Source organism: Zonotrichia leucophrys, chromosome 5 (assembly GCF_028769735.1).
Source record: "Zonotrichia leucophrys gambelii isolate GWCS_2022_RI chromosome 5, RI_Zleu_2.0, whole genome shotgun sequence".
Classification (NCBI taxonomy): Eukaryota; Metazoa; Chordata; class Aves; order Passeriformes; family Passerellidae; genus Zonotrichia; species Zonotrichia leucophrys.
In genome coordinates, this window is record NC_088175.1 from 47284582 (window position 1) to 47307761 (window position 23180).

The following is a 23180-nucleotide window of genomic DNA, read 5'->3' on the forward strand; positions in this document are numbered from 1 at the left end:
GATGTTCTTACAACATTATTCTCAAAGAATTCCAGGGAATGATAGTCTTGATTTGTGTGGCTCTATTTTACTCTAGATGACTCAGTACATAAAAAGAAATGGCCACTGTTCCTAGGCAAATGAGGCAAAAGTCTACATCATCCACCCTGTCTTCATGGCAGAAGGATCTAAACAAGTTATCAAAACAACTTAGATATTACCTATTTTTGGTGGGTTTTGGTTTTGTTTGGGGTTTTTTGTTTGTTTGGGTTGGAGGTTTTGGGGGTTTTTTAATTGGTTGGTTGGTTGGGGTTTTTTTGCTAGTTAGGCACAGGTGAAAATTAACATTCCTATCTTGTGAACCTTTTAGAAAAATATTTATTTCCCTATTGTTTTATTGTTTCTCAGACAGCAATTTTCCCATGGGCACCATCTCCCCTAATCCTTTGCTGAGTTTATCTCCAGTCTTTAGCAAAAAACTATAAAACTGAAAATTTCCTGGTGGAAAAAAAAATCAATCACTGCTTGATATATGATGCACAATGGAAGTAAATGCTTGGATGTAAATCCTGTTTGGCATTTCTCTTACATTTTGAGAAGATGATTTATTCACTGAGCTCCTCTTTTGTACACTGAGCTGTTCTTTTCATACCTTTAACTCAAGTATTTCAGTTGTCTGCTTTGTAAAGTGACTCCCACACAATTACATCAACACAGTGGAGGCAGGAGTGAGCATGGGTCAAAGCTTGATGCAGAGGGTTGGGAGACATTTTTAAACAGAGAAGAAGCCACAGTCCATACTCTCACATGTACACAGGAACAGAATTTCTCCTCATACACAAGGAAGGCCTTTTTTGACAGTAGCTGCATTAAAAGTATGAAAAAATCCTCTGGGTTTTCCCTGTGTTTCACCCCTAGCCCCCAAAATATTTTCTGCTGAATTTTTTTCTTGCTGAAAGTTTTGCAAGCATTTTTAATACCAGCTTTCCAAAAGAAAATCTGTGTAGTGCATGATGTTTATCAATGAGATGTTGTAGCAGACCTTTTCACATGAACCAAACTGATTGTGAGTGATGTAATACTGGATGTATTATGTACTGATGGGCAGCAGGAACACTTGGAAGTTTTTGTGGTGCTAATCTGTAAATCAGGGTACAGAGAGGAACATTTGTCATGCTGAGGGGTAAATCCAGTGTCATTGCATGGATTATTTTACTGGGTTTAGTGGGGACTTTTTCTCCAATGATCATTTTATCGGGATTATCAACCTGGCTTGCTGCATCAGGATATTTGTGAAATGGACATAATAGCATTTGTAAGAGCTCCCACATAAGGGGAGGAGGATGTGCACCAGCCTCCCTCTGGTGTAACAGCCTCTGTTCACACTTGACCAAGGAACCTGGAAAACCGGAATTGAGAACAACAATAATCAAACTCTTTAAAAAGTTGGACCTTGAATTTGTTGAAGTGCACTGGGTATTGCAGGAACAGGAATGTTAAATACCCCAACAGGTTTGCAATGAGCTCCAAGAGAAACTCACTGCCAGGAAGGCTTTGTGGGTGTTCTTGTGCAGAGTGATGCTGGCTGGATTATTGCTAATGCTGTGAGAAGTACAACTGAGTCAGCCTAAGGTTTCCTAGTTCACTGAAGCAAGGGACATAAGGCAAGCTTGCCTTCTGACAATAGCATTACAAGGTCATTTTTCTAGTTAAGATTTAACAGTATTTGTGTTTTCTGTGCTGCTTAATTAATTAAGCAACTGTGATGGTGCTCAGGCTGCAGATCAAGTCCAGCAAACAGGAAAGAAAGTGAATCATGACTGGACTATTAACTCAAATGAGAGTCATGAGGTGTTCTAAGCCTATTTTCTATTGGAGTTTTGGGCTTTGAAACTCATGTTGAATCAGAGCAAGGTTGAACTGTAAATTACGGCCTGATTCAGGTAATTTTGATTGCTGTATAGAAATTCCTAAATCAATTAATGCTATTACAGGTAGACAGAACAGCTAGATCATATTCCTACATTTTCAGATGTTGCCAAAGGTGTGGATAGAAAAGCTGTAGTTAGAAACTGCAGAGTGACTTGGAAACTGCAGGCAGCCAAGAAACTCCTTGTGACAAGAACAACCTCCTTTGTTCCAAATAACCTCAGAAGGGGCCACAGGTACAAGCAGAACTCTGCATGGAGCTGATTAGCTCCCATGTCAGTGGAGTTTAATCAGACTGAAAGAGTGTGGGCACAGTCAGGTGAGTGTGGAACCTTCCTTGAACTGGTGAGATTCATTAACTTTGGTGCTGTGATTTATGGTGCCACTGACAGGAATGACACTGCTGGGATCACTTAATTTACCTTTATAGGAGACCTTGTACTGAGCAATTGTAAAGAGTTATTGAAAGTTCTCTGTCTCCTACTGGTTTACAGTGTGCATAAGTAGAAAAAAAGGTTTTGCTAAACTCTTATTTTTATCTGAATTTCCATGGGTGGTCCTTATGCTGCTTTGATGGTTGTGCATGTGAGCATAAATCTTCAAATGATCAGTTTTCACATAGTGTCACCTGACATACTTTATTAAAATTTTGGTAATATGCTAATTATATTTGACAGAATAAACTCCAAATTTTTATATATTCTGATACTTTTATACATGTGAATTTAATTGTCTCTTCTTGTTCTGCTACCAGAGTTGTTCTCAGTCTTGTGTTCTCCATGCTGGTTTTACAGGACATTGAGGACTTAATTGTCAGTGTGCAGTTACTCATTTTTCATTCAATCATGTGGTATTGGTGTGTTAATGAAGGAAATGGAATGGGATGATGGGGCCTAATATATTAAAAAAACCCTTATGATAAAGGTTTGTTTTTTAATGTGACAACTAAAACTAATTAATCTTTAGACCACATTTGAATCCAGTGAGATTTAAAAGTTTCTTTAAAGAAATCACTGTAACTTAAAAATGTGTTTTGTTAATTTAATGGTATAATACATTTAAATTAGCTAAGTAATTTGAAAGAAAATTACTTTGCCATCACTTTGAAACTTGTTTCCATTGGTTTCTAATGGGACTTGAATTCTTTTCCAGATATAATCTGTTTCATGAGGGTGGCTCACGTTGCAATAATCCTTCTCATTACATTTCTAGGACTTAACTCCTTTATTCCTTAATAACACTCTTGGCAACTGGTACAGAGCAGTGTCCTGTTCCAGGAGTACTCTGCTTTTTAAAAATAGTACTGAAGCTCTGTGAAGTTTGCCTAAGGGTTCTTCTTGATGACTAAACTGAGAATTATCAAATACCTGCAATGTTTCTAGCATGCAGAAGAGATCTCAAAATCTCTGGGTTTGTTTGCATTTCCCGGACCTAAGAAAAATGTCTGCGGGCTTGGGGAAAATAGTTCTGTCTTTGGTTTTTGGTTGTTTGGTTGGGTTTTTTCAGTAGTAGTTGTTGCACAAAGCCTTTCCAGAACAGCTGAGTGGGGCTGCAGCACAAACTTAAGTCAAGATTTCTGTATGCAGAGTTTCCAGGTTGATGTTTCAAACCCCTGCAGTTCACACTGGGAGAAATCCTGATGGTTTCTTGCTATGTTAGAATATTGTTTCCAGTCCCTGGTGCTGGCTCACAAATGTCTGGTTGTGTTCAGAAGGACTCCTGCTCCTCAAGCACACTGAGGATGGTGTACCCTTTGTAGCCTTTGTAGCTCAGTGCTGTTTCCAAAGCTGCATTTAAGTAGATGTAGCTGATTCTGCAGTGTCTGAAAGGACAGCATGCAGGGTGTCTCTTTAGACTGTTTGTGTGGTTTTTCTTTGGCTTGGAAAAGTGCAGTGAAAGGGCACGTGACAAACTTGCCTTCTTTGCTGATGGCAAAGGCTCTTTGGAAAACTTGCAATCCAAGCACCATTCCACTTCAACTAAGCAGTGTCAGAAAACAGCCTTGTCCCATCAAACATGGAATAATAATATTATGTTGCCTTTGTTAATTTGATCAGTGTTTTTATAAATTGATTTATTTAAAGAATAAAGGAAAATGAAGAGTCTCTGAAGATAGATTCTTAGATTGATTTAGAGATAAACACTTTTTATGAGTTGTTCTTTAGATTTCTCCATTAATTTAGGGGCTTGTTTTAACTATGTTATTCCAGTTTTTCTCACATTTCCTATGTCAGATTCTGTTTGCATGTCATTGCTTAGGTAGCCTAAAATAGTGGGATGAGCAAGCTCTGGGCATACTCAGTGGTTTGTATTCTCCTCTAGTTAGAAAAAATAAGGCCCCTTTTCTTCAGTGAACCCTATTTGTTTGCATTACAGACAATAGCATTACAAGCTCATTTTTCTAGTTAAGATTTAACAGTATTTGTGTTTTCCTTGCTACTTTATTAATTAAGCAACAGTGGTGGTGCTTAAGCTGCAGATCCAGTCCAGCAAACAGGAAAGTGAACCATGACTGGACTGGTTCAGTTTTTTATTTACTCAACTCAAATTTATTTATTATATATGCTCAACTTTTATTTATTATATATATTTATTTATTATATATACTCAATTTATTTATATTTATTATTTATTTATATTTATATCAATTTATTTATATTTATTATACATACTCAGTATATATACTCAATTTATTTATTATATATACTCAACACAATTTATTTATTAACTCAAATGAGAGTCATGAGGTGTCTCTATTGCCTGTATTGCTGCATTGCATGTGGTTTGAAAAGAGGCTTTAGGCCAAAAACATCTGTGTGATGGAAAGTGATCCTTTCTGAGCAAAGTGTGGGAACAGCATCTTTCTGATGGAAAGATGTTTTCCCCTATTAGTTACTAACAGTTCCACCAGCCTGTGGTGCAGATGCTCACCCATGTATTTGCACAAGCTCCATAAAACAGGATGTTCAGAAATATAGAGGAAAATGTGAATAAATTATGAATATGCAGAGCCAGCCACTGGCAGTGTTTTCTGCTTCTGAGAGTGAGAGGCAAATGATGTTCTTACTAAAATCTAAGTCAGAAATGGCTAAAATTAGCATTTATATACAGCCAGAAAATATATGTCAGGTTTAAGTGGGTGGTGGAACTCCAAATTGAGCCAGTAGTTAAACTCAGTGCTGTGATGAACAGCCTACTGATAACCTACTGAATTAATCATGTTCTTTGTCCATTGAGGCAAAATGTTACTGGGAACTAATCCACATGAAGGATTATCTAAAAGGCAGTTTTAGACTGCTCTGTAAATCATGCTGTAAGGATCTGGAATAGTCCTTATCCTGGTTACAACTGTGTTTGTTATCAAGGTCATTTATAAATGGTATGCTCTTGGCAGCCAGTGATGGTGTAACTCTCCTCTACCAGCAGTAAGGAAATTCCAAACTCTAGATCAAATGTATAATAAAATATTTACTACAAGGCACAAAGACTTGGTTGTGTGGTTTTGGGTTTTTTTTAAAATATAGCTATATACTTGCAAATCTAAGCTGAGATGTACTGGTTCAAAACCACCAAACCCCAACATCTGTTGTTCTGAAGGGTGTTTTGAGTGCTAAATCTGTAGCATGAGTGCATGTTGCTGCACCCAGTGGTTTTGTTCTTGCTTCATTTTGGTTATTGCATCCCTCTGTTCATCTGGTAACTCGGGCACTGGGTAACAGCAGTATATTTGAGCTGCTTTCTGTATTGTGTTGGATTCAGTGGCATTGGAGCAATTGGCACAGTAGTGTTGAGCTCACTGGGAGCGTGAGGACTCACAAAGCACTCAGCAGGCTCTTCTGAGGCAGTGGGTAGCACCATTGCTGTCACAATGTTCAGGTGCTTGTCCTGTCTGGGGGTGATCCCTTGCTTGCCACGCAAGGAATTCCTTTCCTCCTGTGTCTCCAACCATGGGAGTTGGCTTGGGCTGTGTGGCATGGCCAGAACAACAGCTTTGGTTTGATGCTCCTGATTTAGGCTGAGCTGTTGGAACACAATGCTTCCCAGCAAGCACTCCAAGGCAACATGATTTTCATACCTTATTATCCCCTTTCCCATTTCCTGTCCCCTTTTCCCTGCTGGCATATTTCCCTGTCTCCTATCCAGTCTTTTCCTTCTCTTGCTTTTTATCTTGGTCCCAGTTTTGCTGCATCTACACCCAGATCTGGCATTTCTGATGCACTACCTAGATAATCCCAGTCTTTTGTGCTGCTACTGGTGCAGTTACACAAATGCTGCTGGCCTCTACTCTCCAGAAAATCCCCAGCACTCTCCTTCAATTATCTGTGGAATGAATCTCTTTTTCATGTAATTTCCACATTCCTACCTGTGAAGCCCAGTTGTTCTTTCATTTCTGCTATTTGTGCCTCTTCTCACCTGTGGCATTTTTCCATGCCATGCTCAGCAGATTTCCATGTCCCTGCAGCCCTAGTAGGTATTTAAGACAAACTCTCTCCTTCTGATATGCCTTTTCCCAGGTGGAAGGGCTTCTCAGGGCAAGAGCCAGTTTTTTGATCATTCAAAATGTCTATAAAAGGCTTTTTCCTTGCCCAGCAACCCAGAGAAGTGAAATAAAACTGCCATGGCAGGACACTGAGCACTGAAACTGAACTGAAAGGTACTCCAATACTTCATCACTGCAGTTTAGTTATTTTCAGAAAAAGCTTAAATATTTTGTGACTCATGGCCTTCCTGCTGTCTCAAAAGTTGTGCTGTCATTTCTACAGAGATTCTTTTTCCAAGGTAGCACCAATAGGTTTCCCAGGCTAACATAATGATTCTGCTTGGTATCCACAAGGATTAGAAGAGGTCTTTCAGAATAGTAGGTAAGAGAAGGATCAGTTAAATTACTGATCAGATGAACTGGATAGAATAAAGACACATTAATATTTAGAAACCAAAAATTATTATGTAAATATTGATAGTAATAATAGTTAATATTAATACTTTTAGTTAATAGTTAATTGTAATAGTTTAATAAATAGTAATTAATGATTTTAGTTTAATAGTTAGTAGCAATACTTTTACTCACATAATGGCCTTTTTAGTAACTTCAAAGGAAGCAAGAGGAGTTTTCTTTAAATTATCTCACTTTTATAAGTTTTTTCCCTTAGGCACAGCCTCTGGGTTTATGGGCACAGGAGGGAGTTTCCAGCAGGACTGAGGCGTTTCCTTTGCTGTGCCAGCCCAGCAGAGCAAACATTTGTGGTTTCACATCCCGTTCCAAGGAGCTGCCGGGGCTGGAACGGGGATGGGCACGGAGCAGGGACGGTGCCGGGCACAGGGTGACATCCAGAGGGTGCCACCAGCCCGTCCCTGCTGCCCAGGCCGGGCTGAGCAGGCTGGTGACCGTCCCTGCGTTTGCTCCGCAGGGAGAGGAAGCCAAACCTGGCGAGGAGGAGGATGAGGAGGTGTGGGAGGATGGAGACAGCGGCCACCAAAGGCTGGGGAAGGCCCAGCTCCAGGTAGGAGATGCTGCCTTCCAAGGAGAGGGACTTGTCTGTCCCACTGGAATTTGGGGTGTGAGGCCAATGGAACAAAAGATTTGATTCCATTTTCTTGCATGGGCCTGGCTGTGCTTGAAACAGCCCAAGGCAGCAGAGAGCTGGAGTCATTTCCTAGCAGGGAGCTTGACTTGGAAGCTGCATTCCAAACATTGTCCACATTTATTTTATCTACCACATGGAGATGCCTAAGGAAGGTGGGATGTTCCTAACAAAAGAACATCCCAATTCATCTGTGGTAGAGAGCTTAAAGTGTGAGTGGAGGTGCCTTTAGGACACTCCAGGCCCTTAATATATGAATGGAATTGAAATGAAATATCCAGATCCTGACAAGCTTGTGTGAACTCCAGAGCCTCTGCAAGTGTTTTACAGCCAGGGAGGGAGACAAGAGTCTGGAGTCTCTCCCCAAAAACTGGCTGCTTTTTGTTTGAGCAGGCATAGGAATGATTGTGGATTCCCTGGGGCTGTCCTTATGGAGAATGGTTTATTTTTGCGCCCTGGGTTTATTCAGGGTCTCTTCACAATGATGGAAACTGATTTCATTGAAATGCCAGAGGTGCCCAATGCTTTCCCCAGGCAGAGCTCAGAGCCAGCCCTGTGGGAAGGGGTTCAATGCCCATTTTCCCCATCCCTCCAGGCAGCAGCACTGGAGCACTTGAGCCAGACATGGCCAAGGTGCCCAGTGCTGGCAGGAGGCAAATCCAGGGATTGGGCAGTGGGAGTTTGCACTGCTCCTGGAATGCCAGACCTGGAGCTGTGCTTCAGAGAGCCCAGGAGATGCTGCCTCACTCAAACCTTGTTTAAAGCTCAGCAGCCTCCCTGCTCCCTTGGCATTATTGCTGCTCCCTTTGCTGCTCTTCCTTATTATTGTTATTGTTGTTGTTGTTGTTATTTATTGTTGTCGTTGTTACTGTTGTTACTATTGTTACTGTTATCACTATTACTGTTATTGTAAACTCCCACTCCATCTCTTCCACAGCCCTTTGCTTCCCAGAGGTGCTGCTTTAGGAAAGCCCCTCCAGCCTGGGCAGGAGCTCCTGGCTCCAGACACGTTCCCAGTGCCCAGGAGCAGCAGGACCTGTGCTGTTCCCAGCAGGTGAGGCAGAGGTGCCTTTCCTTCCTTCCCTGCTGCACTTTGGCTTTTTGAGGGGTCTCTGGGGTCTGAGGGAGAAGTTCTTTGTCACTCCAGGGCAGAATTAGCCCTGGTCCCACTAAAAGCAGGAGGAATTATTTTATCCCTGTGTTTGGATACACATCTTGTGTTTTCTCTCTGTTGCTGACACCGTGTGGTGAAGCAGCAGCTCCCCAGTTTTCAGTGCTGCTCCCTGGAAGAGTTTTCATTTGTAGAACCATGAATTCCCTGCTGGAATCCAGTCACAGCTCCCAGATCAATGTGCAGTTTAAGGTCTTACACCCTGAGCAGGACAAGTTCCTGTCTCTAGACATGGAAAATGGGGGAAAACTCAGACTGGAGTGGGGCCAGGATGCAGAATGGGGCAGTGAGGCAGCGTGCTCAGCCCAGGCTGGGGCTGGCACAGGGGCTGTTCCCTGCTGGATGACACCTGTGTGGAACAGATCCTCCTCTTCCTTTGTCCAAAGTCCAATGGCAAAGGATTCAGGAACTCACAAGTGCGGCCTGGAATTATTAAAACGTTCTGTTAAAATTAGGCAAAGAATGTGATAAGAAAAAATGGGCATCCTTTTTGTGTATTAGAATAGTAGGGAATAAAATGTTGACAAGGGGCACTTTTATTCAGTGTCACCTTTCATGTTTTATGGAGTGAGCAATCAGAACAGAGGTAGGAAAGCCAGGAGCCTTAGACTTCCAGAGTGGACCTAATTTCCATTTTCTCCTCTCTTTCAGGACAGGAAAAGCCACTTAATTCATCCCATCTTTGCCCAGAGCTTTGGAGTTTGAGCAGCCAAACCCAACGGGCTCCAGCTGCACTGGAGGGTCCCTGGTCCTGCTGTGTGGGGTGAGTCCCCAGCTGTCCCCAGAGTGTCACAAACCCAGAGGGATCTGCCCTGGTTTCAGGCTGTCCCTGCAGTCCCCGACGCCTGAGACCCCGAGAGAGCCCTGTCCAGAGGGGCTCTGTCACTTTTGTCCCCTTGCCAGGAATGGTGGCAGCCCCGGGAGCAGCCGGGAGCTGGGGCAGTGTCTGGGGCTGAGCCAGGGCAGGGCAGGGCTGGCCCTGGGGGGGTTGGCCCCCCACGCTGGGCTCAGGCAGGATCGGGGGCACAGATGCTGCACTTTGTGCACCCCGAGAGTTTCTGTCCCCCCGGCATTTCCTGCCGGGCTGGGGCAGCGCAGGGAGCAGAATTAACCCTGCAGCTGCCGTGGCCATTGCTGGCCTTGGGCTCTGCTGTGCCATCCCAGCGTGGCCATTTGCTGCTGCCACTGCCACTGCCACCCCTGGGGCTGTGTCCTCCTGGCAGCCCTTCCCAGCCCAGCAGGAGCTCCAGCGGCGCCTCTGGGCCTGTTGGGAGAGTTTGCTGGGAATGGGCCTCAGCCCTGGGAGGATCCTTTTGTTCCAGAGCAGACTCCAGAGCTTTTGGGCTTCTCAGCTTCAGGGTTGGATTGGAAAAGTCCTGAAAGGAAGAATAACAATGAGGTTTGTGCAAGTGGTGCTTTCAGACCCCACCTGGCAGTCTGTGCTTTGTGTGGGAGGTTGTTGTGCACTGGCACTGCAGGGAATGAATGTCCCCTTCCCAGTTCAGCCCAGCAGATCCCAAAGGCTCTTACAGGAATATTTATCCTTTCCTTCCCTGGTGATAATTTAATCTGCACCTGCTGTGAGCCATTCCTTGAGTTCTCCTGGAGAAACCCTCACAGCAGAGGAGTTTGCAAAGAGCCCAGAGCTGTGTTTGGAGCAGGGAGAGCTGAGAGCTGCATCTGCCTGTGCTGCCCCAGCCTGGCAACATCCCCATGGAACAGCCTGGGCAGAGGGGATCGGATGGAGCCAAATCCCTTCATGCAAGAGGTTTTCTCCTGTGCAGAGCAGGCATGGGCAGGCAGTGAACTTTGGAAATCAGCTCATTTCCCCAGAAAGCATCACTCCCATCAGCATGAGTGACAGGACCTGTGCCCACTGCTCAGGAGTCACCCAAATCAAGGGCAAAGGTTGGTTTGGGTCTGAGAACTTGAAATAACTTTGAAAAAGAAGAAATCACCTTTTTCTTCTTTTCTTCCTTTCAGATGCTGGAATTGCCTCTGTGGATGTGCACTGAGCTCTCACTGCAGGGAACTGCCAGGCCTTAATGGTTGTGAGTTCATTTTCTTCTCATTGGGGAATTGGAAATAATTATTAATTATTTTTAGTTAATGGTAATAGTTTGTAGTAATAGTAATTAGTAATTTTAGTTTAATAGTTAGTAGTAATACTTTTACTCACATAGTACCCTTTTACGCTTCAGAAAAGTTTTCTGAAACCTTCTCCCTTTGGTGCTCCACTGTGTGTGACAAGGACAGAGAGTGTGAGCAGAAGAGCAACCTCAGGCTGGGGAGGGGCAGGAGAAAGGCATTGTAGGCAAAGGGACCTTCCTGGCATCACCAGGGCACCTGTGGGGAACAGAATGGACACTTTGAGGGCAAATGGAGGTGAGGAGTGGACAGTTTGGGACAAAATCTGAGTTCATCTACAGGGAAATATATCGGGGATATTTCTGAAGGAAAAGCTGAGGTAATGAGTTCACCCACCTTGGCCCAAGTTGTGTTTGCACAAGTGGGACCAGAGCTGAAGGTCAATCCAAAGCCAACCCTGCTCAACCTCTAAATCCCAGGATAAACTCTACAAGTTGCCCATTGAGGGACTAAAAATTTGTAAGAATGAAAGCAAGAGCATTAGGAAGGTTCCTGGAAATGCCATTACAATCTTGTCATAGCATCTTTAACAGATCTTTAAGCTTTTTTGACAACAATGTATTTCTCTGTTGGGATTATTCACTCTGTGGGCTTTGTGGTTTGTTTGGATTTGAATTCCCTCACAGCGGCCCTGACACTGCTCAGGAGCTGGTAGGACAAACAGTCAGAGCTCCTGGCAGGGGCAGGGTGGTTTCCTGAAGAGTGGATCCAGCTGCTGCCCACCAGCCTGGCCATGAGGGATCTGCTTTGGCTCCTGTCTTCTTCCAGGGCAAGAATGATTTCAGCTGATTCAGATGAGTTTCCAGCAGCCTCATCTCCCAGCACTTCCCGGGCAGCCGATCCCCTCTCCTGCCCAGCCGGCGCCAACTGTGCGGGAATTTGTCCCACCAGCAGCAGGACAGGAGCACTCTCACCCTGGGCCCGGGATTGTCCTTTTGGGGCATGCTGGCTACTGGGATTTAGAGAATTCCATACATTTGGCTGCTGAAATTTCCCAGCCCAGGAGCTTTGGATGACAGAGCAGCACAAAGATTGTTCCCTGTGTGGTGCCTAGATTTGGGGTTCAGTATCAGCTTTGCTAGTTTAGAGGAATTATACCTATAGCCCCCCATTCCCTGCTGAATTTCTACTGGAATAACCTCCCAGTGCCTCATGCAGCATGGATATCCATGGATATCCTCATGCAGCATGGATATTCCCACACAGAGCTGCCTATTGAACACCAGCTGTGCCAGGAACCAGCAGAGGCTCCAAGGAAGCTCAGTGGGATCAGGACAAGGACAGGTTGATATTCCATAGCATTTGCTATTTATAACCCTCATCACCCAGCCAAATGTTTCCCCACAAAATTTTCCACCTCTCTACTACTGATAGCCTCATTTTTACCTCAAAATTATCATTTTATCCATTTTCCCGGGGGCATTGAGAGAGTTCCCCGGAATTCCGTGGGCTCCACCCCTGGGCTCGGGCTCCCGCTGATGTTTTACAGCAGCCCAGGGCAGGAGTGGCCTCTGGGAGTTCTCTTCCCTGAGGAAAGGGATGCCCATCCCTGCCTTCAGGGCACCTGCGGCGTGACCCACCTGTGCAAGCTTCCCAGCAGTTCTGCAGTTCCAGCTGGCTCCCTAAAAACTCCAAACTTCGTCCAAACAAAACTTCATCTAACTATAACCTTTTGTTTTAGGGCACCTCCGAGGGCCTTGCTTGGGACTGAATTTCTGTGAGGGGAATTCCCTCGGTTTTAGGGCTGCTGCTGGGGGGTGTCCCCAGGCTGGAAGGGAAGGGACTGGAGTGGCTGGGACACCCCTGGTGGCAGTGTGGGAGCTCCAGGAGGTGGCACCGGGAATTGCTGTCTGAGCTCCCTGCAAACCCAGCGTGCAGCACTCCCGGGCAATGGCAGCTGTTCCCCGGGGTGGTTTTGGGGGGTCAGGGGGCTCTGTCCGGGCTGCAGCAGCTCCGGGGCCCGTTCAGAGCAGCCCCTGGCCCAGGAGCCGCGGGCAGCCCTTGGTCCGTGCCCATCCCAGCGCTGCCCGGGCATCCCGTGCCCGCCCCGGGTGTGCCCGGCACGCTGCCCGCACGGGCAGGACGCTGAGGCGCAGCTCCCGCCCTGCCCGCACCGGGGGCAGGAGGGGCCGGTTCCCTCCCGGGCTCGGCCTCCTCCCGCCCCGCGTTCCCGGCCGGCCGGGACACACGGAGGGAGCGCCGAGGGACGTTCCTGGCAGGGAGCAGGAGTGCCCGAGGGCTCCGGGCAGCTCCGGGCCTGAGAAGCAGCGCCGGGCTCGGCCCCGCCGTGATTTGGAGCTGTGAGCGCTCACCTGCAGGAAACGCCCTCGGCAGGCGGGACCAGCCCCGACACTGCAGGAGAGCTTCGGCCTGGGACCAAGGGAGCCCTCAGGGCTGGCCTTGCTCGTTTCTCCCTGGAAAGGGACACGGCATCAGCACCTTTACAGCCATCAGGGAAATGCTGGCAAGGGCAGGAAATCAGGATTATGGAAAGAGTTTTGTGCTGTTGTGTCAGATGCCGGCCAGTTCTACCCTAGAGCCATTCCAGAGGCTGGTGTGCAAAGCAGCGTTAGCAGAACAGGTGCTGATTTTCCCAGGAATTCCCTTGCTGGCAGCAGCCATTCCCATCCCAGGCAGGACCTTTCTCGTGACCCTGAGATTGGCTCAGGTGCTTGGAAGGCCAGGATTCCGAGTTTAATGCCCACATGGGCCAGTCACCTACCATCGTTTCACTTGACGATCCTCGGGGCTCTTTCTAATAATATCCTGTGCTCTAGAAATAAAGAATAAACAGTTCTCACTGGCTTTTTAAACCCAGAGGTTTTTGCATTGGAGAGCAGAAGCCACAGGGAAAGCGGGGAAAGGAGGGAGAGCATCAGGTGTCACCTGGCAGGTGTCGGGTGAGTGACCCGAGCAGAACCGAGCCCGGGCAGGGCCCCGTCCCGCACCCGGCACAGTCGGAGCAGGAGCGGCAGCGCCCGGCCCGGAGTGGCTCCTCCGGCCCGCGGCGATGCAGCCCCGCCCGTTCCGCGGGGACGCGGCGGGCGAGAGCCCCGGGGGTGCGGGCACGGGGTCCGGGTCCCGCTCCGCGCACGGTGGCCTTGGGGGTACCGGGGCTGAGGGGGCTCCGCATCCCCGCTCCGGGCCCGCCAGGGGGCGCCCCGCGAGGCGGCGGCGCTGAGGGAGCGGCGGGGCCTGAGGGGTCCCGGGGCTGGCTCGGGCGGTCCCCGCGCCCCGCCCGATTCCAGCCGCGATCCAGGCAGCGCCCAGCATTCCTGGCTGGAATTTGGGGATCCCAGCACAGCAGTGTCCCTGTGAACCTGGCACTGCCCAGCGTTCCTGGCTGGAATTTGGGGATCCCAGCACAGCCCCCCAGCACATCCCGATGCTTCCTCAAGTCCCTTTAACCAGGATCCTTTTTTGGGGTGGGAGCACCCAAACCCAGCCGATTTGGCTTTAACCAATTTTGGGGGATCTCCCCCCTCCTCAGCCAGTTCCTGCTGCCAAAACCCAGCCTGAGGCTCAGCTCCCCATCCCCTCAATCTCTCCAAGGAATTGCACTTGGATTTCCCAATCCAGCTGGGCAGCAATGCTGTTCTCCTCACTGTGTATCTTCACTGCAGTAATTGCTTAAGAAATAATTAAAATAAATTCAAAGAATGAAGAGACAATAAAGGACTGCCAGCTCCAACCAAGGGCTGCTCAAGCCCCTTCTCAATGATCTGCTTTAATTAATCAATGCAAATGAACCAATTTAAACCACATTGATACAGTTTTATTCTTTTTTATTGAATTCTAGAGAAACATTGCAGAATAGGAAAAAACTCTTCTAGGAGATCCACAGAGCAGGGCTGCACTGCACCCCAAACTGAGGAGCACTGGGAGCAAAGACAAACCCAGACTGAGATTCCTGGGAGATTGGTGCAGCTTCTGCCAGCCAGAACATTCCTTGGTCTGAACACACACCTGTGAATCCCAGGAACCTGGGACATCATCAAGAGCCTTTTTATTAAAAGCACATTTCCACAGAGGATTTACAGAATACAGAAAATTAAATGCAAAGGAACAGCTCCCCCAGCCCAGCAGGCTGCAGAATCCAAAAGAAAATGAACAGAAAGATGATGGATTGGGACCATCACCAATCCCAAATCCCTGGTGTGGAATATCACTCTGCGTTGGTTTATAATTCACCGCTTCTCTTAGTGGACAAACTCTTCAGCTTTGCTCCAATTCACTGAGTTCCCAACTGTGGCCACCAAGATTCTGCTGCCCCAAGCCCTGGTAGGAACATCAAGTGGTCCAGGTGCAGTGTGGAGCAGGGAAAGAATGAGGATCATTTCTCTTTTCCAATTCCAGATCTCTTGGTGAGGTTGGGAAAAATAAGGAATTTAGTTTACACAAGAATATTGGAGTCTTTTTAACGACTGACAGACAACACATGTGGGGAAACATTTCCACCTGTCTCAGCACAGGCAAACCATGAACAGCAGGATGGAATCTGGGAACAGAAATGATCAGGTGCCTTCTACCAAGGTGGGAGGGGAGGGGAGGGGAGAGGAGAGGACCTTTCACACCCTCAACAGCAATTTTTCCTTATGGATAACACATCAGAAAAAAAAACAAAACTGCAAGTGAATTGTTAATCTGCCAGGATGACAGCCCTGGTACAGACATTTTTCCTGCTGTGCTCTTGCTCTTTTCAGAGCAGTCTGACCAAATTTCCAGCCAGGAGACCCCAGATGAGCACAAAGAGCCGCCCCTCAGTACTGCAGTTATTTACAGCTCGGCTCCTGGCTGCAGAGAAGGGCCCTGGGAGCCCCAGCAGCAGCACAACCTTCAGCACAGGTCCCCTTGCACAGCCCAGGTGCACACAAAGCACACACCAGCCCCAAACTCCTCCCTCCTGACTCAGTTACCTTCTGAAATGCCACAGAAGAAGGAATTCCAACCTAACTGCGATTCCCTTCTCCTCCTGGCCCTCAGGGCACTGCTGGGCAAAGGCAGCTCTCCCTCCCTGGCCTGCTGGATTCATTTGACTCCTCCAAGCTCTCCCCACTGTGGAATTACAACTGAAATGTTCCACAGGGGTATAACCAGACCAGGAGCTGTCCCAAAGCACGTGAGCTAAAGACAACCCTGCAACCACTGTTGTGGTATCCAGCACTAAATTAGTGGTTACAGCCTCCTTCTGACCACCTAACACGGCTCATGAGGGCAGGAAAATTAATTTAAACTAAGCACAATGGGCTCAATTTCCATTGCCAGGTTTCACAGTGCACAAAGAACTGAGCTTCCCCAGTACATGGATTTCAAACCACTGGCCAAAGCCAGTAGGTCAGAAAGGGAAAAGCAGAGCTGCTGGCAGTGCTGGAAGCACTGATTGCCCTGAGTTACAACAGCTGAAGGAGACCCTGAGCCCCAGTGAATATGGCATCAGGTATCTGTGCAGGTTACATTTCATAAGCAAAAAGATCCCTGGGAAGTGCATTAAAATTATTCTTACCTGTCCTTTCACAAGGCAAGACTGTTTTTCCATATAGCAAATGGATTTTTAATTAAACAGATAGCACTTCACTCAGCTGGAGAAGAAAAAGATGAGATCTGCTAAATTCCCTAAGCCAGGCAACACAAAACAAAACAAAACAAAGCAAAACTTTTCAGTTTGGGTAAAAAAGAACCTTTCATTCCACTTTTTCACCATTTTCAATGGTCTACCATATTCATTTTGTCTCTCTTCAAACAAAAAGCCAATTCAGCTTTGAAAACCGTATATTCTGGTGTCCCAAGCTAACACATAAATGCATTTCTCTTCCCCTGTGCCCAAATACATCTTAGCATAGAAACATCCAAACTCACTTTTCCTGGGAACTTGCAGAATTCAGCCTGATTAAAAACCCCACAGATTTCCAGTGGGTTCTGCCGCTTGGATTTTCAATTCCTCTTCCCCCAGCTGCTCCCTGCTGTTTCCACTGGGCAGGACAGGGAGGGTTTCACACCTCATCTTTCCCTGGACCTGCAATCAGAGCCTTTGGGTCCTGCTGTGTCAGCCCCTGCGGCCCTAAAGCAGCAATTCCTTCCACCCTTCCAGGAGCTGCCTCACAGCCCCCAGGAAGGCCCCACACCAAACCCCAGCAGCGTTGGTTTGCTTGCTTGTTCCCAGCCCCAAGGGATTCCACTGAAACAAGGGCTGAAAATCTTCCTCAAAAGAGGAGCAGAGGGACTCTGCCCCTTCAAATGCAAACTCCCAGCCACCATCACTCCTGTTCCACCAGTGAACTCACATTTGGTTCCATCATCAGGTGGGCCTCCACTAAAACTCCAGTTTTCCTCTCCTGCACGAATTTTGAGGCCCAGGGAGTGGCTGTGCCCAGGAGATTTGCCAAAATCCGCTACGATTTCACTGCACGAAACGTCAACGAGCTGTCGGTGCTGAAGGATGAAATCCTGGAGGTACGTGAGCACTCCTGGAAAAGGTGTGTCCCCTCCCCTTCCAGGGGCAGCACAGAGTTCAGCATGGCAGCCAACTCCTTGTCCCTGGTGGTGTGTGACAGTGACACAGAGCTCAGGAGGGCAGCCAGCACCAATTCCATTTCCCCTGGTGGTGTGTGACAGTGACACAGCTGTGCTCCAACCCAAGCTGGCACAGGCTGCCTGTGCTGGGCTGTGTCCCCTCCTCAGCTCAGACACATCGGTCCCATCCCAACCACGGTGAGGGAAGGACAACAACAGCTCCCTGTCCTGCCCTGCTCATCCCCTGCTGGACTCCAGTCTGTTCATAACACCCAGTTATTCTCTGCAGTCCTCAGGAGTTTCATGGGGAAAGTGACACTGGATGAAGTGTCACTGGAGTTTTCCCAGAGTCACAGGGACCTTCAAGCTCATCCCATCATGAGTGTGTTCCTCACTCCCAGTTTGTGCTTCCTGCTGCTTCTTTTCCGCTGTGGAGCAAAACCTGGGGCTCTGGGATCAGCAAATCACTGACTAGAAGTAGCAGAGAGGAGAAAAGGTCTCAATCCCAACTCTGCAATTGTAGATCCTCACACATCTGTCCTTCCACACCAGGCAACAGCCCAGGGGTGATGGGAGGGAAATAAATGGCAGCACAGGGGCTCAGGAAAAGGGGAACACGGTTCTGGGAAACACAGAGTCCATCCCCCAGCCTCTGCTGCCTCACGGGGGCTGGGAGTTTCCCCTCTTGCTGTGAAGTTTGCAGGGCAGTTCCCTTATTTCACCAGCCCAAAGGGAACTAAATAACTCAAACCCAGGAAGATGACAAGCTGAAGCAGAACCCCAACCCCAGCCCTCAGGGAATGGGACCCTGTCCCTTGTCACCCCTTGAGAGCAGCACTGGGAGCAAAGACTCTGCCAGATCACTTTACACCCCTGAGCACACCTGGAGCAGGAGCTGGTGGGTGTTGAGGGGTTTTCTGTCCTTTGAATGGAGCAGGAGGAACAGCATGAGTTAGAAATGTGAGAAACAACTGGTCCCACTGTAAATTTGTTCACAAAACAAGTGAAAGTGAAGTTCTCTCCCCAGTCACACTGAAAGAAACCATAAAGCAGCTTTTTAGATCCCTCAGCTGGGATTCTGTGATCTGTCCTCTCCTTTATCCTGCAGAACTGCAGAAATCACAATTTCTCCCAAAGAGAAAGTGAGGTTTCAAAAGCTGAAGGGAGACTCTTGACTTGGGGGGAAAGGGGAGATCCCCCACTCCCCTCTAGGGCCCTCCAGCCTCCAAAACCACAGAGATCTCCCTGTACACACTTGTTCCTGATGGTATTCTGAAGGTCCAAACCTCATCACTCACCCTATTGCTCCAACAGAGCACCTAAGCTTGTTTTTCAGACTAAAATACAAAAGTAAGCCCTTTCCTAGGCTGTATTTACAGACTTAATAAAAATGCTGAGCCACACCCCCATTTTCCTTACAATTTCCCCACCAACACATTTAATGGGATTTTTGACTGAAGATTTGATCTCATTCCCTACCTGTTTCTGCAGAACTTATTCACCAAATGGATGAGCTGAACGACGAGCTGCTAAAGAAGATCACAAACAATAAAATTCAGCCTCCCCACAGGAATTTCAAGGTGGAAAAGCCTCAGCAAGTTTTTGTGCCCCTCACCTTTGAATCCAGCACTGAAGAAGTCAAAGCCTGGCTGGAGGCCAAGTCCTTCAGCAAAGAGTAAGATTTGCTCTGTTGCCACATGAAACGCTCGTCCTGCCCTGGAGAAGGAGCTGGGGAGGCCACTGGCACCATCTCACCTGGGACAGGTCACTGGGATTTACCTCCAGAGCCTGTGCTGTAAACTAGATTTCAGCCCTATTAAACCCAGGCTCTATAACCAGCATGTTCAGAGCCCCAGTTCACTCCCTTTCTATCTTATATACCTTTTCTTGGAGAAAAACAATCCACGAACCAAAGCCACGGCCTGAGATGCCACTGGAATCACAGCTGGCAGCCTGGCACAGCCCCAGGGCTGTGACACCACCCCAGTGCAGCTCCCAGGCTCCCCTCTCCCACTGCTCACCTCTGGCACGAGGCACTGCAGCTCAGCCATCCTCCCCCCCTTTGTGTCTCCCCAGGACCGTGGAACACCTGGGCATCCTCACCGGAGCTCAGCTCTTCTCCCTCAACAGAGAGGAGCTGAAGAAGGTGTGTGGTGATGAGGGGAACAGAGTGTACAGCAAGATCACGGTGGAGAAAAACCAGCTGGAGGTGAGTGTTCTCTGGGTAATTCCTGCTGGAATGGGGGGCTGTGCCAGCAGTGGCACATCGCTCATTAAACAGACATTTTAAGAAACACAATTGGGGAAAAAAAGAATGCAACCAAACCTACACAAGCAATAAAACACACATAAAAATTCTGAAGTGTCTTTTAAGCTAGAAGGCCCCAAATCCATAAGATCTCCCTGTTTCCACTAATTAATCTGCTTTTTACTGATATCACCTATCCCTTTGAAACTAGCTCTCCTCCCACAGCATTTATTAAATACTGTAATTTAACCACAGCTTGAAGTTCAAATCCAAACTTGCTGTTGTGTTTCCATTCCAGAAAAGCAGAGGGGAGACAGAGCTCCAGGAGATCATGAAGCGCCGCCAGGAAAGGATTGATTCTGCTAATTAAAGTCTCTCTGCTTTATTTCAGCTCTTAGCCCTCAGTAGTGCAGAAAAAAGGGAATGAAAGCAGTGATTCCCGGCCCAGGCCGGAGGCAGCAGAGCTCCCCTTGGGCTCCAGCTGCCATCAGAGTGACAATTCCTCCAACACTCTGGGGAAGGGCTGGCAATAAGACCACATCCCACTGGGAAAGGTGTTTTAATTTTGCATGAAGTATTTTTTTTATAACTATGTATTTTATACTGAGATTTTCCGTGCATGTGATCGGAGCAGGATTCCCGCGGGGCTGGATGGACGACAAGGCTGGATTCAAACAGAGAGCCCAGAGCTTCTCCCAAGGGCTGTCCCTGCTCCCAGCCCTGGCTGCAGAGCAGGGCTGGCACACAGCTCAGGAGGGGCCAGCTCAGGGCCTGGAGCCTGCACCCGGCAGTGAGGCTGCAGAACAACCCTGCACTGCTGTGGGTTCAAGGAAAGGACATCAGAGCTCATCCTGTTCCCCCCCATCAGGGGCAGGGACGCCTTTCCCAAGCCCAAGCTGTTCAAATGCTGTCCAGCCTGGCCTTGGACACTGCCAGGGATGGGCAGCCTAAGGCAGCCCCACTTCCATTCCCTCCTCAGTGCAGGTATCCCCTGCAGCCCGTGAGCACAGCCCGGTGACAGCTCCCTGTCCCCCTCCTGTCCCCTGTGCCCCTCACTGGACAAGGCTGGAATGGCAACACACATTCCCAAAGTCTGGCTGCTTCCCTAAACCCACAGACCAGTTGGTGCTGCCTCTGAGCAGCTGAAATGAGCTCTCAGTGCCTGGGAAGGAGCAGGAGTGACAAACAAAGGGATCTGAACGTGGACATGGGTGAGCTCCCCCTGCCCACTGCTGCTGATGCACAGGCCCGGGCTCAGGGCAGCTGTGCAGCTTCCCTGGGCCACTGATCCTGCCCTGGAATGCTGTGGGGCTGCCAGACCCGGCCTCAGACCAGGAGAAGATAAGCCCTGACCATTTGCTCCCGTCCCAGGCACACCCACAGCCCTTCCCAGGGTGTTCGTCACTCGTCCCCACCTTCACGTTTTCACTGCAGAAAGTCAGCTGAAGTTATTCCCAAACAGCTGAAACCCCAAAGCACACTGGGAAAGGCAGGTTTAACTCCAAATACATGGGCACAAGGAAAAAAAATCTAATTTAGCACAGGGTGTTGCTCTTGACTTCCTGTTTTCCTTCATAAAGTTATGTGCATTTCTATGTAACAATCTGTAAATAGGGGGTGAGGAAAATCTCTCTCCCTGGAGGCAGAATTAGCGATTATGCTTCCAAAATTTACTCACAATTTCAAAACTCAAGCAAGCAGCGTAGTTCCTGTCCACAGCAAGTTTGGCACACTGCATTTCTGTCTCTGTTTACCTGACAGACCAAGCTGATTGCAAAGCAGTGAAGCAAACACAGCTCCAGAGCTGCCCACAGCCCAGGGACAGTTGGCTTTTCTCTCTCAGCACTGCTCAGTCTTTGCCCAAATCTGTGTCTGTCCTTGCACATTTAATGGAAAAAGCTTTAACACAGCCTTGGGGAACTCGTGTCTCAATCTGAGAGCACCAGAGCACCTCAGGTTTGCTTTATTCCTGACTGTCTCCCATGTTTTCTTCATCTGAAAGAGGACACTGCTGGCAGCAGCAGAACCAGGGTGCAGGCAGGGGGGGATCCTGGGTTTGGTCACAGCTCTGCTGGGATCTGAGAAGGGCACTCACCTTGTCAGGGAGGGATGGAGAGGACAATCCTCCTGAGAAGCCCTGGCTCTGGAAGAGGGTGAAGGGAAGCAACATGGCAAGCACAGGAGGCGAAAGAGTTTCTAAAATGAAAATAAAACCAAATGTTGAGCTAGGAAACACCCCACCTTCTAGTCCTGGGGTGTAGAGGAAAGCAAAGCACAGGGAATTGCAGTTATCTGGCATTTTAACAGGAATGTACACGACAGCTCTGTAAAGCTGGGAGCCACAGGAGCACTTCCCAAAACAAACATCTCAGCAGGCCTCACTGCAGAGGTCACTTTTACAAATTTCCATGCGACTGAGCTGTGCATCTCTTCTGTTTGTACTGCCTGCAGACACTGCTATAAAGTACTGTACACTGATGTACCTGAGCGAAGGAGACAATGATATAACCATGCACTGTACAAGAGTTATTAAAATAGTTAAGTTATACTTATAAATCCATCTCTGTCTCTTTCACTGGGTTTTGTAAATCCATGTCTGTCTCTTTCACTGGGTTCTCATAATGGTTTGTCACTGACAGTCTGAGAAACTCAGCAAAAGCTCTGAAACCACACATTTCCTTTTGGGTTTGGGGATTGACATTCAATAGGAAGGGTGTTATGGCCTGGATAGCTGAGTTTTAAATACAGAGGTGAAAATCTCACACATCATAAGAATTAAGTACCAGAAAAGCTGCAAGCTGAACTCCTTTCCTTGTCTGGTCTAATGGAAGACGTTCCACGGCAGGGGGTGGAACTGGATGGTCTTTAAAGTCCCTTCCAGCTCAAACCAGTCTGGGAATCTGTGATTCCATGACTCACAAGGGAGGCTCTCCTATGCCATGGCAAAGAAACCAGAGGCAGTACCAACGTGTTTCAATTCAAACAGCACTTAAACCTAAAGCTTCTTTGCATTATTCTTTCTTGGGTTGGGCAAAGCATGACAAGGTTGTACAAAAGCACATTTTTGCCTGTCAGGAACTTCTGTGGCAGCTGTCCCAAGTGGAACAATACAGAAAGAGAGAACAGCATAACCCCATGACACAGCCAAGAGACAGATTCTCCGACCTTTCCAGCCAAGGGCCGGCCATCCTCTGCCTCAGGTGAACAACCACACTAACAAGATCACCTCCTCTACAGCCTAAATAGAGTTTAGGCAGACCAAGAGCCCCAAACACCTGCCCTGCTGGCTCGGGGGCTCCCTGGGCGGCTGGAGCTGTGCCCGACAAGCCATTTCAAACCTTGCCAGGACAGCAGGGGAGGGAGCACAGCGCGCTGAGCTCCTGCAGCGAGGCAGCACCGGCGCGGCTCCGAGCCTCCCCTCACGGCCACCTCCCCTCACGGCCACCTCCCTTCAGGGCCCGCCCGCCGCCATCTTGCGGCAGCGGCGGCGCCCGGGCCCCGCGCGGCCATGAGGGACAGGTGCCCTGGGGGCGGCTCGGGCAGTGGGGAAGTCCCCCGGGTGGTTCTGGAGACCGGAGATGCCGGGGCCGGGAGGTCCCGGGCCGGCAGAGCC

At 48.2% G+C, this 23180-nt stretch overlaps 1 protein-coding gene and 3 long non-coding RNA genes across 7 annotated transcripts; 2 read left to right on the forward strand and 2 right to left on the reverse strand.

Moving 5' to 3' along the window:
* The first annotated feature begins 1992 nt into the window (after window positions 1–1992).
* Window positions 1993–13662, forward strand: LOC135449058 (uncharacterized). 2 transcript variants are annotated; one of them, XR_010440633.1, is made up of 6 exons: window positions 1993–2227; window positions 7317–7409; window positions 8428–8544; window positions 9313–9424; window positions 10645–10712; window positions 11578–13662. It is a non-coding gene; the product is annotated as an uncharacterized LOC135449058 (long non-coding RNA). The 2 variants fall into 2 exon arrangements; XR_010440632.1 differs by lacking the exon at window positions 11578–13662 and having other exon boundaries at window positions 10645–10740.
* Window positions 9502–10975, reverse strand: LOC135449059 (uncharacterized). Its single transcript, XR_010440634.1, has 3 exons — window positions 10841–10975; window positions 10620–10725; window positions 9502–10037 (listed from the first exon to the last, which is right to left on the reverse strand). It is a non-coding gene; the product is annotated as an uncharacterized LOC135449059 (long non-coding RNA).
* Window positions 13663–14577: 915 nt separating the features above from the next.
* On the reverse strand, window positions 14578–23168 carry LOC135448846 (uncharacterized). 2 transcript variants are annotated; one of them, XR_010440595.1, is made up of 4 exons: window positions 22906–23168; window positions 21663–21763; window positions 18935–19112; window positions 14578–18848 (listed from the first exon to the last, which is right to left on the reverse strand). It is a non-coding gene; the product is annotated as an uncharacterized LOC135448846 (long non-coding RNA). The 2 variants fall into 2 exon arrangements; XR_010440594.1 differs by lacking the exon at window positions 22906–23168 and adding an exon at window positions 22351–22899.
* On the forward strand, window positions 17148–22086 carry LOC135448845 (epidermal growth factor receptor kinase substrate 8-like protein 2). 2 transcript variants are annotated; one of them, XM_064715150.1, is made up of 4 exons: window positions 17148–17259; window positions 18811–18994; window positions 19396–19528; window positions 19866–22086. In XM_064715150.1, the coding sequence occupies exons 2-4, from the start codon at window positions 18825–18827 to the stop codon at window positions 19935–19937; spliced, it is 375 nt and encodes a 124-aa protein (XP_064571220.1). In that variant the 5' UTR covers window positions 17148–17259; window positions 18811–18824; the 3' UTR covers window positions 19938–22086. The 2 variants fall into 2 exon arrangements, with proteins under 2 accessions (XP_064571220.1, XP_064571219.1); XM_064715149.1 differs by lacking the exon at window positions 19866–22086 and having other exon boundaries at window positions 19396–19717.
* Window positions 23169–23180: the final 12 nt, after the last annotated feature.